Source organism: Penaeus vannamei, chromosome 14 (genome assembly GCF_042767895.1).
Source record: "Penaeus vannamei isolate JL-2024 chromosome 14, ASM4276789v1, whole genome shotgun sequence".
NCBI lineage: Eukaryota > Metazoa > Arthropoda > Malacostraca > Decapoda > Penaeidae > Penaeus > Penaeus vannamei.
The window spans coordinates 37,678,857-37,691,356 of NC_091562.1; the positions used below are offsets into that span (position 1 = coordinate 37,678,857).

The 12,500-nt window shown below is 42.0% G+C and overlaps 1 protein-coding gene across 1 annotated transcript in view; it reads right to left on the bottom strand.

The window, feature by feature from the left end:
• The window catches only part of LOC113803537 (adenylate cyclase type 8-like), a gene marked incomplete in the record, with an annotated part of 337,324 nt that overhangs the window by 137,277 nt on the left and 187,547 nt on the right, over positions 1-12,500 (bottom strand). The window contains 1 exon segment of the mRNA XM_070129915.1: positions 5,027-6,616. Coding sequence (XP_069986016.1) covers positions 5,027-6,259 — 1,233 coding nt within the window.

The following is a 12,500-nucleotide window of genomic DNA, read 5'->3' on the forward strand; positions in this document are numbered from 1 at the left end:
GCCGTTGGTCTTTTTCTTTCTCTCGGTTTTTTAAATAATTTTTTTGAACCGTTTTCCATCCCTCTCCCTGTCCTAAAAAATAATAATAATAAAAATAAAATAAAGAAAGAAAGGTGAAGCTTAAAAACAACAAAAAACAGATAACATTGAACCTAAAGACAAGAGAATCATAAACCCAGAAAGCAAAGAGAACCTAAAACAAGAAAACAAAGAAAATTGAACCTAAAACAAGAAAACAAAGAAAATTGAACCTAAAACAAGAAAACAAAGAAAATTGAACCTAAAACAAGAAGACAAAGAAAATTTTTCTTAAAACAAGAAGACAAAGAAAATTGAACCTAAAACAAGAAGACAAAGAAAATTGAACCTAAAACAAGAAAACAAAGAAAATTGAACCTAAAACAAGAAAACAAAGAACATTGAACCTAAATCAAGAAAACAAAGAAAATTGAACCTAAAATACGAAAACAAAGAAAATTGAACCTAAAACAAGAAAACCCCAAAACAAAAAGAACTCTTAACAGCAGAACCCACGGCAAAAAATGGGGAACCGAGAACCAGAAGCCGAGAACCAAGAGGACCCCCCACTCCCCATGGAACCCAGAGCAACGCAACCGGGAGCCAGAGCGAGGCCGCTTATCCCGCCGCAGCCTCGTTATCCAAGAGATCTTCATCGCCGCCTTCATGAGCCTTCGCCTCCTCCTCGTGATCCGCGCTGACGTCTTGTCGCGCCGTCTGTCGTGTTCGTCCTTCCTCTTTCCTCGTCTCTTCTCCCTCCTTCTCTCTCCTCTCTCCTTCCTCCTTGTCTTTCCTACTCCTCTCTATTCCTCGTCTCTTCTCCTCTCTTGTTCCTCCTTCTCTCCTCTCTCATTCTTCCTCCTTCTCTCTCTCTCATCATCTCATATCTCCTTCTCTCTCCTTGCTCCTTATCTCTCCTCTCACCTCTCTCCTCCCTCCTCATCTCTTCTTCCCCTTTCTCCCTCCTCATATCTTCTCCTTTCTCCCCTCTCATCTCCTCAAACTCCTTTTCTCCTCTTTATCTCATACTGTCTTTCCCTTGTTCCTCTCGTTCCTCCTTTACTTTTCTATCGCTGCCTCCTACTCCCTCTCCGTTCCTCCTCTTTATTTCACCTCTCTGTATCCTTCATTCTGACCTCCTACCCTCCTTTCCACCTTCTCTCATTTCTCCTATTTATGTAATCTATCCATCCCTTCCTTCTCTCCATCTCCCCTCCTTCTCCCCCCTCTCTCCCCTACCCTCTTCCCATCGTTTCATCTCATATTTCCCCTTTTCCTACTTTTCATGTCACTCGACCCTCCCTTTCCTCCTCTTCATCTCAACCCCCACCCGTCCCCTACCCCACCCCCTGTCTGACCCCCCCCCCTCACTTCCCTCTCCCCAGGTAAATTGCCTTAAACCATTAACTCGCGAGTGAAGTTTGTTTTGAGGATGAGGAAGTGGTGGAGGGGTAGGGAGGAGGGAGGGAGGGAGGGAGGGAGGGAGGGGTGGGGAAAGAGGGCACAGGAGAGGAAATAAGGGGAGGAGAATAGGAGGGAAGCAGGAAGGAGGGAAGACGGGAAAGGGAAAGGGAAAGGGAAGGGGAAGGGAAGGAGGAAGGAGAGATGGAGGTGGAGAAGTAGTGGAGAGGGTGAATGGTGGAGATGGCGATGAATGTGCACGAGGCGGCGGAACACAAAGCGGAGAAAGAGGAGGGGAAGGCGGGTGAGGGGGGGAGGGAGAAGGAAAGATCTGATGATCCTCGTGGTTATCACTTTGAGTTTTTCTTTCAATTTCTCTCTTTAGTCTTCCTTTCAAACTGTTTTTGCTTTCAACGTTCATTTTTAAATGTTAAATTTTATCTCCGTGTGCGCTTGCGTGCGTGCGTGCGTGCGTGCGCGTGTGCGTGTGCGTGTGCGTGTGCGTGCGTGTGTGTGTGTGTGTGTGTGTGTGTGTGTGTGTGTGTGTGTGTGTGTGTGTGTGTGTGCGTGTGTGCGTGTGTGCGTGTGTGTGTGCGTGTGTGTGTGCGCGCGCGCGTGTGCGTGTGCGTGTGTGTTAGCACGTTCGTACGCGTGCGCGTGTACATGATAGTATGTGTGCGCGTGCACATTTGCGTAAGCGTGTGTGCGTGTAAGTAAATGTGCCTGTGCCTGTGCATGTATATGTGCATGAGTGCAGGCAAATGTGTTTACGCAACTGCACTTGCAACTCGGCAACTGCGGCATACACAGTGTCTAACAGATTGAAAAAAAAACAGAACCGGGAAAACCTTTAGCGTTCAGCAGAGTTCCAGGCCCTAACGTTTGAACTGTCTCGTTCGGTCTGTGCTCCCAATGTCGTTTCCAGTCGCTCCCACTTTAGGCTGCCTCTCCCTGGGCCCTGTCCCCGGCGCGAGGGTCCGTGGAGCCCGCCCGAAATAGGGATGAGTTCGGCTGGCGTGATTTCGCAAGGGCGGGAGACGGTGGGCGTTGGGGCGGAACCTCGGAAATTGCTCAAAGATTTGGCTTGAAATTAGTGGTGATGGTGATGATGGTGTTGGTGATGATGATGATGATGATGATAATGGTGGTGGTGATGATGATGAAAATAATACTAGTAGTAATAATAATCATCATTATTATAATTATTATAATTATCATTATAACAATAACAAAAATAATAGCAATAACGATAATGATCATAATAATAATGATAACAATAATAGTAATAATAACAATAATAACAATAATAATAATAATAATAATAATAATAATAATAATAATAACAATGATGATGATGATGACAATAGCATCATTTTCATAATATGAGATTGGGCGTTCAATTAGGGCTTAAGGATTGGGATTTGAGTTCGGGCTGAAAGACTAGGTATTCAGTAAGGGCTTAAAGATTGAAGTTTAAATTGGGGCTTTGAGATTGGGGTTCAAGTTCGGGCTTAGAGATTGGTGTTCAGTTAGTGCTCAAGGATTGGGCGCTGACCTATGAAGGATTAGGTATTACGTTAAGACATCAAGCCTAGGAGTTAGATTCATTCTTAAAGATTGGCTGTTAACCTAGGGCTCAAGGGCTGTGCATTAAATGATTGGGCAGGGGATTAGGGTTTAAATTAAAGACTGGGTATTTATTAAGGGCGCAAGAGTTTAGACATTTAAGTTAGGTCTTCAAGATCGGGCGTCAAGTTAGAGCTGAAAGACTGGGAATTGAAGATTAGATATTGAGGCACTGGGGACTGCCTGAAGGGGGGGTATGGGGTAGGGCGGACATCAGCCAATAAAAAAAATGAAATTCTGAATGACCACGAATCTGACGAATTTCATAAAGCTGAATTAAATGGATTCCATTCGGGGTGAGAGACATGATATAAAGATTTATTAATCGAGTGATTATCTCGATAAACTGAATTAAAACACTTCTGAACGAGAAGGTAACCCTAGGTCATCTATTAAATATAAAATTCCTACAACAATTTAACACTGGAAGAATTTTCAGCTTATGTATTAAGAATGATAATAATAATAACAGTAACAATGATAATAATGATGATGATGTTAATTGTAATAATAAATAATGATGATAATAATAATCATAATTATAATAATAACAATTATAATGATGATGATGATGATATTAATAACAATAATAATAATAATGATAACAATGGGGATGATGATGATGATGATGATGATGACGATAATAATAATAATAATAATAACAATAATAATTATAATAATAATAATAATAATAACAGCAATGTTATCATCATAATTACAATAATAGCAACAATAAAAGTAACAGCAACAACACAACAATAATAAGTATAGCAATAACAATAACAAAGAAGTAATGATAACAATCATAATAATAAATAATGATTTATTAACAATAATGATAATAATAATGATGATGATCATAATAATAACAATCAGAAGAATGATGATGATAATAATTATAATGATAATGATAATGACACTAATAATAACAATAATGGGTATAATATTAATAATAGATTTTACGTTAATGGTAATAATAATGATAATAATAATAATAATAATAATAATAATAAAACAATAACAATACTACTACTACTACTAATAATAATAATAATAATAACAATCATTACCATTATTATTATTACTATTATCATTATCATCATTATTACTTTCATCTTTATTACCATTATAATGATATTAATAATAATAATAACAAAAATAATAATAACAATAATAATTATTATTATTACCCGTAATAAATGTATTAATTATGATGATGATGATGATGATAGTAATGATAATGATGATGATGATTATCAATGTCAGTATTACTGTCATTAAAATTATCATCATTATTATCACTACCAACGTCATCATCCTTCTTCTCACTCTTATCATCACCACCATCACTAACAACGACAATGGCGATGACGATGATAAAATTTTTAATTCCGAAACCATCAAAACTCGACACTCTGACAACCAACCAGCTATATGAACAAGGTCATTTATTTCGACGTCACATCCCCAAATGACTCTTTAATGCAAATACAATTATTTTGTCTAATTATAATTTAGAAGAACAATGGCTCACGGATAGCTATGGATTACAAAGATAAATTCGGATCATTTGTGGCAGTTATAATGAATTTAGCATAAGCTCTCTTTGAAAAGTATCGTTGAAAATTAATGATTTAGAGGCAAATACTATGAGTTGCATGTATATTAGCTCGCTTGGTATGGCAGCGGTATTTTGAAAATGAATAATCGGTTCATGTAGAGAATATCCTCATGATGTCCTCTATGTTACTTTATATATTACTGTACCTAGTACCACGTATATTATCCACACACACATATATGTATGTATGTATATGTATGATGCTGATAAAATGCGCTAATAATCAATATGTGATATCAATGGGATACACGCATACACACACGCGCCCGCACACGCGCGTGCACACACACATACACACATACATGCACATTCTCTCATACACACGTACGCACATATGAAACTAATCAAAACATTTCCTACCTCCTTCCCTGGTGTGAGGTTGCCCTGGATCTTTGGCTCCCTCTGCGTGTCCTCCTCGTCCTCAGGGCTCGAGGGCATTGAGGACATCGCGCGCTCCTCCCTGGCCAAGGATCCTCTGCGGGAAATCCGGACACGACCTTCCAGGCTCCTGCTGGCACGACGCTCGCCGGGTACGGTAAGTGTGTCCTTCAGCTGGGTCCTGGAGTCCAGACGTTCCATCTTCATCCGCATCCTTGCTTCCCTTTGACTCTCATCCTCGGGATCTTCGGGGATGTCTTCCTGGATGTCGATCCTCGAGGGGATGCCTCTCCGGGACACTCGGGTATCCAGCGGCTGGAACAAGCGCAGTTTTGAAGGGTCGGTGATGATGGTCCCATCGCTGAAGGATTTCGAAACAAACCTCTTTGTTGGGGAGGCGTGCTCTTGAGTCGGCGCGGAGGAAATGGTCGAAGGGTTCGACTCCTTCTCAGCATCGGGCAGCTCGGGTTCTTGGGAGAGACTAATGGTCGGATTCCCGTGGATCCGGATCTCTGGACTCGGGTTTGTGCCTGCCTTTGCGGCGGAGTCAGCTTCTACGACGATTGTGCTTTTATTCTCCTGCGGGTCGTCTTTGTTCGCCTTTTTGACGTCATTCGTTTTCACCGCTTCACTGGCTTCATCCACTTCTTCCTTCTCCTCTTGGTTTTTGTTGAGGTCTTCTATCTCTATGCTATCTGGCAACTTTGGTCCCTGGTCCTCGGGTTTCGCGAAGCTACTCGAGACGTTCGAGGACGTGTCGAGGATTTCGATCTGCGTGTTTTCTCGCAGGAAGGGCTTGTGGACCCTCTTCCTGGGCTTCCGCTCTTCCCCATTCGAGGTCCTCTTCCTGCCGAACTTTTCTTCCTCTTTATCACTCTCTCCCCTCTCATCCAGATTTATTATCTGCAAGTCCTCCACGTCCGAGAAGGAGAGGGAGAGCCCTTCCCACGCAGTGCCTCTTCCTGAGCTCTTGCCATCGAGGTCCTGCTCCTCCAAATCATACACCTCGACCACCGTCTCCCCTCTCCTCAGGTACTCGTCCCTGTTCCCCGTCCCCTCGTCCCCTCCCCTTCTCACGTCACTCACTTTATCCACCACGTCGTCACCGCTATGGATACCGCTGTCTGTTTCGTGGGCCTCACTGTTCTCACTGTCCTTTACTCCTTCGTTGCCATTGAGTAAACGAGGGCTGCTGTCCACGCGTAGGTCATCCATCCTGACCTCAGCGAGAAATCTCACTGACTTTTTTTCCGAGTCTTGGTCTCTAAAAAAATAAAGGAAGAAAAAAAATCTACCTACGGCATTGTACTATATTGCCTGCTACGGATTGGACCACATAACTAGCTGCTTGGCCTATATAACTCTACCATGTTTTTATTTCAGTTCATTTCAGGATACCACTACGAGTATTTCATTATTCTTCGATCCATGGCCTCGTGTTTTCATCACTCTTGGTCGAAAACGTTAACCTCGACCTTGTTTCCAATTCTGGGATTGGGGCAGTACCAGAATGTTGAGTTTTTTCATTGTTTGTGGAGCGTTTCTGTTCATTGTCCCAGGCAGTTCATCGGTCTGGAAAGAGAGAATGAAATAATTTAAATTGTTGCTATGATATCACTTACATGTGTGCTCGTGTATGTTAAAAAAAACATCTGGGAAGTGTGTGTGTGTGTGTGTGTGTGTGTGTGTGTGTGTGTGTGTGTGTGTGTGTGTGTGTGTGTGTGTGTGTGTGTGTGTGTGTGTGATGTATCTACATAATCATATACTGGCATGATAATTCAAACAAAATATCACGTATCAGTGACCTAAGAAGGAGAATTAAAATCTTATCATATGATACCTCTGTCAAGGGAAATCCAGTTAAAAACGCACACATAAACACACATATATAAGGTATCAAAGACAGAGTACATTAATAAAACCTTAGATTAAAAAAATAAAAACACGTGTTATATTGTGTAATTGATAATTCCTTTGTCTTATAGTTTTAAGATGTTTAGTTTTGTTTTCTTTCTGAAGGACGGAGTGTAACAGTTGAAACCTTCACTCTGGCATTATAAGAACTTTATATCCGTAAGAATAGCAGTTGATGACATTTGGTTGAAACCTTGAATAAAGACACAAATCAAATTAAATTAAATAAACACTTCCTCACAAGAAACAGTACAACTGTTTATAAATACTTCATCACATTGAAGCTGAAATACGTATACAAAGTAACGTGTTTAGAATATTCACCTTCTCTCGTACTACCAGTTATATCATGGCCTTTAGCGGATCAGTTTCAAGTTAAATTATTGTTCTAGATTATACAAAGGGTTTGTAGGATAAGTATGTGTAGAACGCCATTTGCTATTTTGAAAAGCATTGCAAATTGCTCTCTGACACGTTCCTCAGTTAACTCTTGAACTAAATTAAATACTAAGTAATACCATACCATGTAGTTGATATGCGTTAAGTGGTCGACATCAATGATAAGATAAGTATATTTATCTGAGTAAATAATTTATCCGATACGCCTGAGCTGACTGCGGCGAATATTGGAAAATAATGTAAATGAGACTGAACATCACATATGGATAATCCCTTACTAATTCTATATGAAAACAGCATCGAACGGTAGTGAATATTCATTGTTTTTTTCTCAGTTTACAGTAAGGAGGACAAGAAGAGAAATGATAGACGTGGAGGTGGTGGTAATGATAATGATAATAAAAAAAACTCGAAATATCCTCTTATAAAAAATGCCATTTTGCGGTAAATAATACACCACATTCGAGCAACGAGTAACGAAAGTATCGACCATAGCATGCATGCCACCATCTTTGATAGAACAAAAAATATATATATTCTCACGTTTTAACTCGACCTTTGAACTTTTGCTTATGTTTTTTTTCATGAGTTTTATAAAAGAGGCAAATTCTCGTCTTTCCATCATCTACCACGATGAGACAGAAATATGTATACTTTTGTTTCGACGTACAAGCAGCTTTACATGCAACAGAATATGCAAAGTTCTGTTGGTTTTACTTAGATAGACGGATACGAAGAGAGAGGGGGGGGGGGCGAGAGAGAGAGAGAGAGAGAGTGGGGGGGGGGGGCGTGTAGAGAGTGAGAGTGAGTGGGGGGGGGGCGTGTGAGAGTGAGAGAGAGAGAGAGAGAGAAAGAGAGAGAGCGAGAGAAAGAGAGAGAGAGCGAGAGAGAGAGAGAGAGAGAGAGAGAGAGAAAAGAGAGAGAGAGAGAGAGAGAGAGAGAGAGAGAGAGAGAGAGAGAGAGAGAGAGAGAGAGAGACAGAAGGCGGGGGAAGAGAGAGAGAGAGGGGGGTCGAGAGAGAGAGGAGGGGCGAGAGGGAGAGAGAGAGAGGGAGAGAAAGAGAGGAGAGGAGAGAGAGAGAGAGAGAGAGAGAGAGAGAGAGAGAGAGAGAGAGAGAGAGAGAGAGGAGGGAGGGCTCAGAGAGAGAGAGGGGGGGCGAGAGAGAGAGAGAGAGAGAGAGAGAGAGAGAGAGAGAGAGAGAGAGAGAGAGAGAGAGAGAGAGAGAGAGTGACAAAGACAGAGACACCAATAATGACAGGAAGAGGAACCGAGAAAAAGGCAAGATTAAAGCGAAAGGAAGGGAGAACAAACAGCGAGAGAGAAATTTAACAGCGGGAGTAAACACCCAAGTTTATAGCAAATGTGAACGGGCGAATGTGAAAGTTCCCTCCAACAGGAAAGAGAATCGACGACTTTAAAACAGTGTTACGAGAAGCGTGTTAATTTAGAGTGACGTCCTGTGTAATGGATAGATGTCCGCGCCTGGCTTGATTATTATGGTAAGCATTTTGGGGCGGAATTGTGCTGTTGCAGCGCGAAAGCATCAATTGTCACCGAGGATGGCCTGATCTGTCAACAGCAATTACGTAATAAATCCCTTTGTAATGAATCTCAAAGAGCTCCAATGAATATTGTAAAACGGTGTGATCATAAAGAGAATATGGCTTTTGGGGGCACTTATTCTACGTTTATCACTATTTTCATAATTTTTCTCAAGACAGTTATCAGATATCATTATCGCTATCATCACTGTTACAGATATTACCATACTATTTTCATTAATGTTACTGATGTTACAATTATATATATTGTACTGTACATTATATATCAGATAGTCTGTGTGACTATCGTCGGCGGGGGTGGCAGAGGTGGCATCCATCCGGAATGACTGCCCGAGACAACCTCAAGCGGGGCGTCAGGGTGTAGGCTTGGAATGTCCAATCTTTGCGTTAGGATGATAGGTTGCCACTACTTTCAAGGACACTGGGGCGGCTGAGAATGGAGGTAGCTGCTTTCTCGGTGAGAACACCTGGCAGCGGCACGGTCAGTGTCGGTGGCTACAACTCTTATTGGTCAGGGAGTAGCCATTGTCATCTCCAGCAGACTTCAGCCCTCGGTGGTAGAGGTTACTCCGGTCGATGAGCATATGATGGAATTGAGACTGAAACATGCATTTGGCTTCATATCTCTTATTGTTGTTTACACTCCTACCAATGTTTGCAAAATCGACTTTGCAAGGTCCGAGAAATTGAGTTTTTTTAGCCTTAGGTATCGTTGGACATGGTAGTGATGTGAGTAATGCAGCTAAGGAGAACGACCACATCCTCGTTAGTACTTGTTGGAGGATCCTCCTGAACTGCTAGATGTATAGGAGTGCCCAGTTCTGTGATACTGAGTCTAGATTAGTTGTGTCAAAGTCCATTTCAAAACTCCCTATCAGTCCAGTGACCACCTTACGGTGTTTCATCTGGACAAGTTGAAGGAGGATGTAACTGGGGGTTTGCCGAGTCAATCTCTAGTCATTTCGCAGCTGACAGGCCCTCTTGTTTTGTGGAACACTTGCAAGTGTGAAACACTTGATGCAGTTCAAGAATCAATAGCTGAATGCCCAAGAACAATACAGAATTTTATCTCGCTGGAGACATTGGAAGCTACATGTTGCACATATTGTCCGACAGAGGATCGGGATTTGCATTGTTCCCAGGTGCACAGGACTCGGGCATTGTTGAAAAGGGATAAGGAACAGTACATTGGAAAACTTGACCTTCAAGCCTTCTTAATAGGTGACTACAGTCCTCTCAGGAAGTGGCCAGATAGTCTCAGATCCTGTTGGGCTGAGCATTTTGAGCAGTTGTACAGTTAACTTGGGTAGTATCAAGATTTTGCTGCCGGACCCACCCGTCAGTGAGGGTCCAATCTCCCTAACCAAAGTTAGGGGGGCGATCTCCAAGCTAAAGCAAAGCAAGGGGTGTCTGCCATATCCCAGCTGAACTGTTAAAGGCTGCTGGTGAACCTATGGCTCGGGGCTCCCATGCTGTCTTGGCTGCCATCTGGCATTCTGGTACTGTTCCCCCTGCCCTCTGTGGTCATCCCTCTCTGGAAAGGGAAAGAGGATCAATGGGACTATAGCAATCACACTCCTTAGTATACCGGTCAAGATTCCCACTTAGATCCTTCTGAGACGTATCAGAGACCACCTGCTAAGATACCATAAGTTGGAGCAATCTAGATTCACTCCTGGTAAGTCCACAAATGACCGGTATCCTGGCGCTTTGAATAATTATAGAGCGCCGACATGAGTTAACGTGCTTGCGGCGAGGACATTGGTCATGGAGAGCTTTACATACCTTGGTAGTGTAATTCATAACTCTGGGCTATTAGACCAGGAACTCAGTAGATGGATTGGCTTGGCAGCAGGGATCATGAGCTCTAACAAGAGTATTTGGAGAAGGACCAAGCTACATGCTTTTAAAGCCCTGATAATGCTAGTTTCAATATACAGTAGTGAAACCTAGATTTTATGCTGTGCCTTGGAATCTTGTCTTGATGCTTTTTGTAATTGGTCTTTGCGCCAGATCATGGGATACACTTGGTGGGACCATCATGAGACTGGCACAGGACCTGTTATTTGTACAAGCCTAGCTCCTGGATTCTGCCCACCAGGTTATCTCTGTGCGAGACGACCCTGGTTGAGGGAGGCCTGTGGGACGACCTAGGAAGTCGTGGCTTGGGTAGATCGATCAAACCTGTCGTGAAGATAGTCTTTGCCTTGTGGCTCGTCATGAGGAACCCCCGAGGATGGAAACGAATGGGGGATGCGGCTATACGCCCCCCTTTCCCCGTCGGCATTAGATCCATATGATAATGATGTTAATACATCTATACGCACATACACACATATGTATGCATGTGTATATAATTATATTTATATATTCTTTTATTTATTTTATATATGTATGTGCATATATATATATATATATATATATATATATATATATATATATATATATATATATATATATATATATATATATCTGTGTGGGTGTGTATTCAATTTGCCCTGCAGTAATGATATCGAAACAAGCGTGGAGTTAGTATGGTGATGAAATATTGTAACTAAGAGAAGTTGGGAAGCAGGTAGGGTGGAAGGAAAGGAGGGATGAAAGAAAGGAAGAAAGGGAGGGAGGGAACGTGGCACGGAGAGACCGGTAGACAGGAGGAGGGAAGGAAAGGAAGGGCATGTAAAATACGGAGAAGGAAGAGAGGGAGAGATGGAACGGAAAGATGGAAGACAGGAAGAAAAGGAGGGAGGGAGAGATGAAATGAGGGAAGAAAGGAAGTAGGAAAGGAAAGGAAAGTGACATGGAGAGAGAGAGACGGGAAGGTGACAGGGAGGAAGGGAGGGAATGTAGCAGACAGAAAATCAATAAAAAAATAATACTAAAATAAAGGAGAGAAGAAAAGACTACAGATAGTGCGAGATCGAACGGAGAGAGAAAGGGAAGCAAGTTGGGAATGAAAACTTTTCTTAATTGTTGTGGTGTGGCCGGTCGGTTGGCTGGGATGGAGTGCTCCAAGATGCTACGGAACAGAGGAGGAGCTGCAGCTGCAAGAGGTGCTAGAATGGCGTTGAAAGTCTTGGATAACCCAAAACATGGAGTGACGTAAAAAGTGATGGGGAGATGTGAGGAAGATGGAGTGACGTAAAAAATTACGTATATAAAAAAAACGTAATAAGTGATGGAGTAGTGAAAGAAAGATGGAGTGAGGTAGAAAGTCACGGAACAACGTTTAAAAGCCATGAAATGTTGTAAAAAGTGATGGAATGACGTAAAAAAAAGTGGTGAAGTGACGCAACGGTAATGAAATGACGTTGAAAAGTAATAGTGACGTAAAGATTGACATAATGACGCAAACAAATGATAAAGTGGCGTAAAAAAGTGATAGTGACGTCAAAAACCAACGGGGCTAACCCGAACAGAAACATCGAGACTTACAACGCATCATGACACAAAAAAAAGTGACAAAGAAACCCCACAAGTCCCGGAAGAACACCAGAAGAGCAAATCTGATTACGAATCTACAGAGCGATTGAATCCATAAATAGACCAGATCACGAAGGGAAGTCAGAACGAACCGAAAC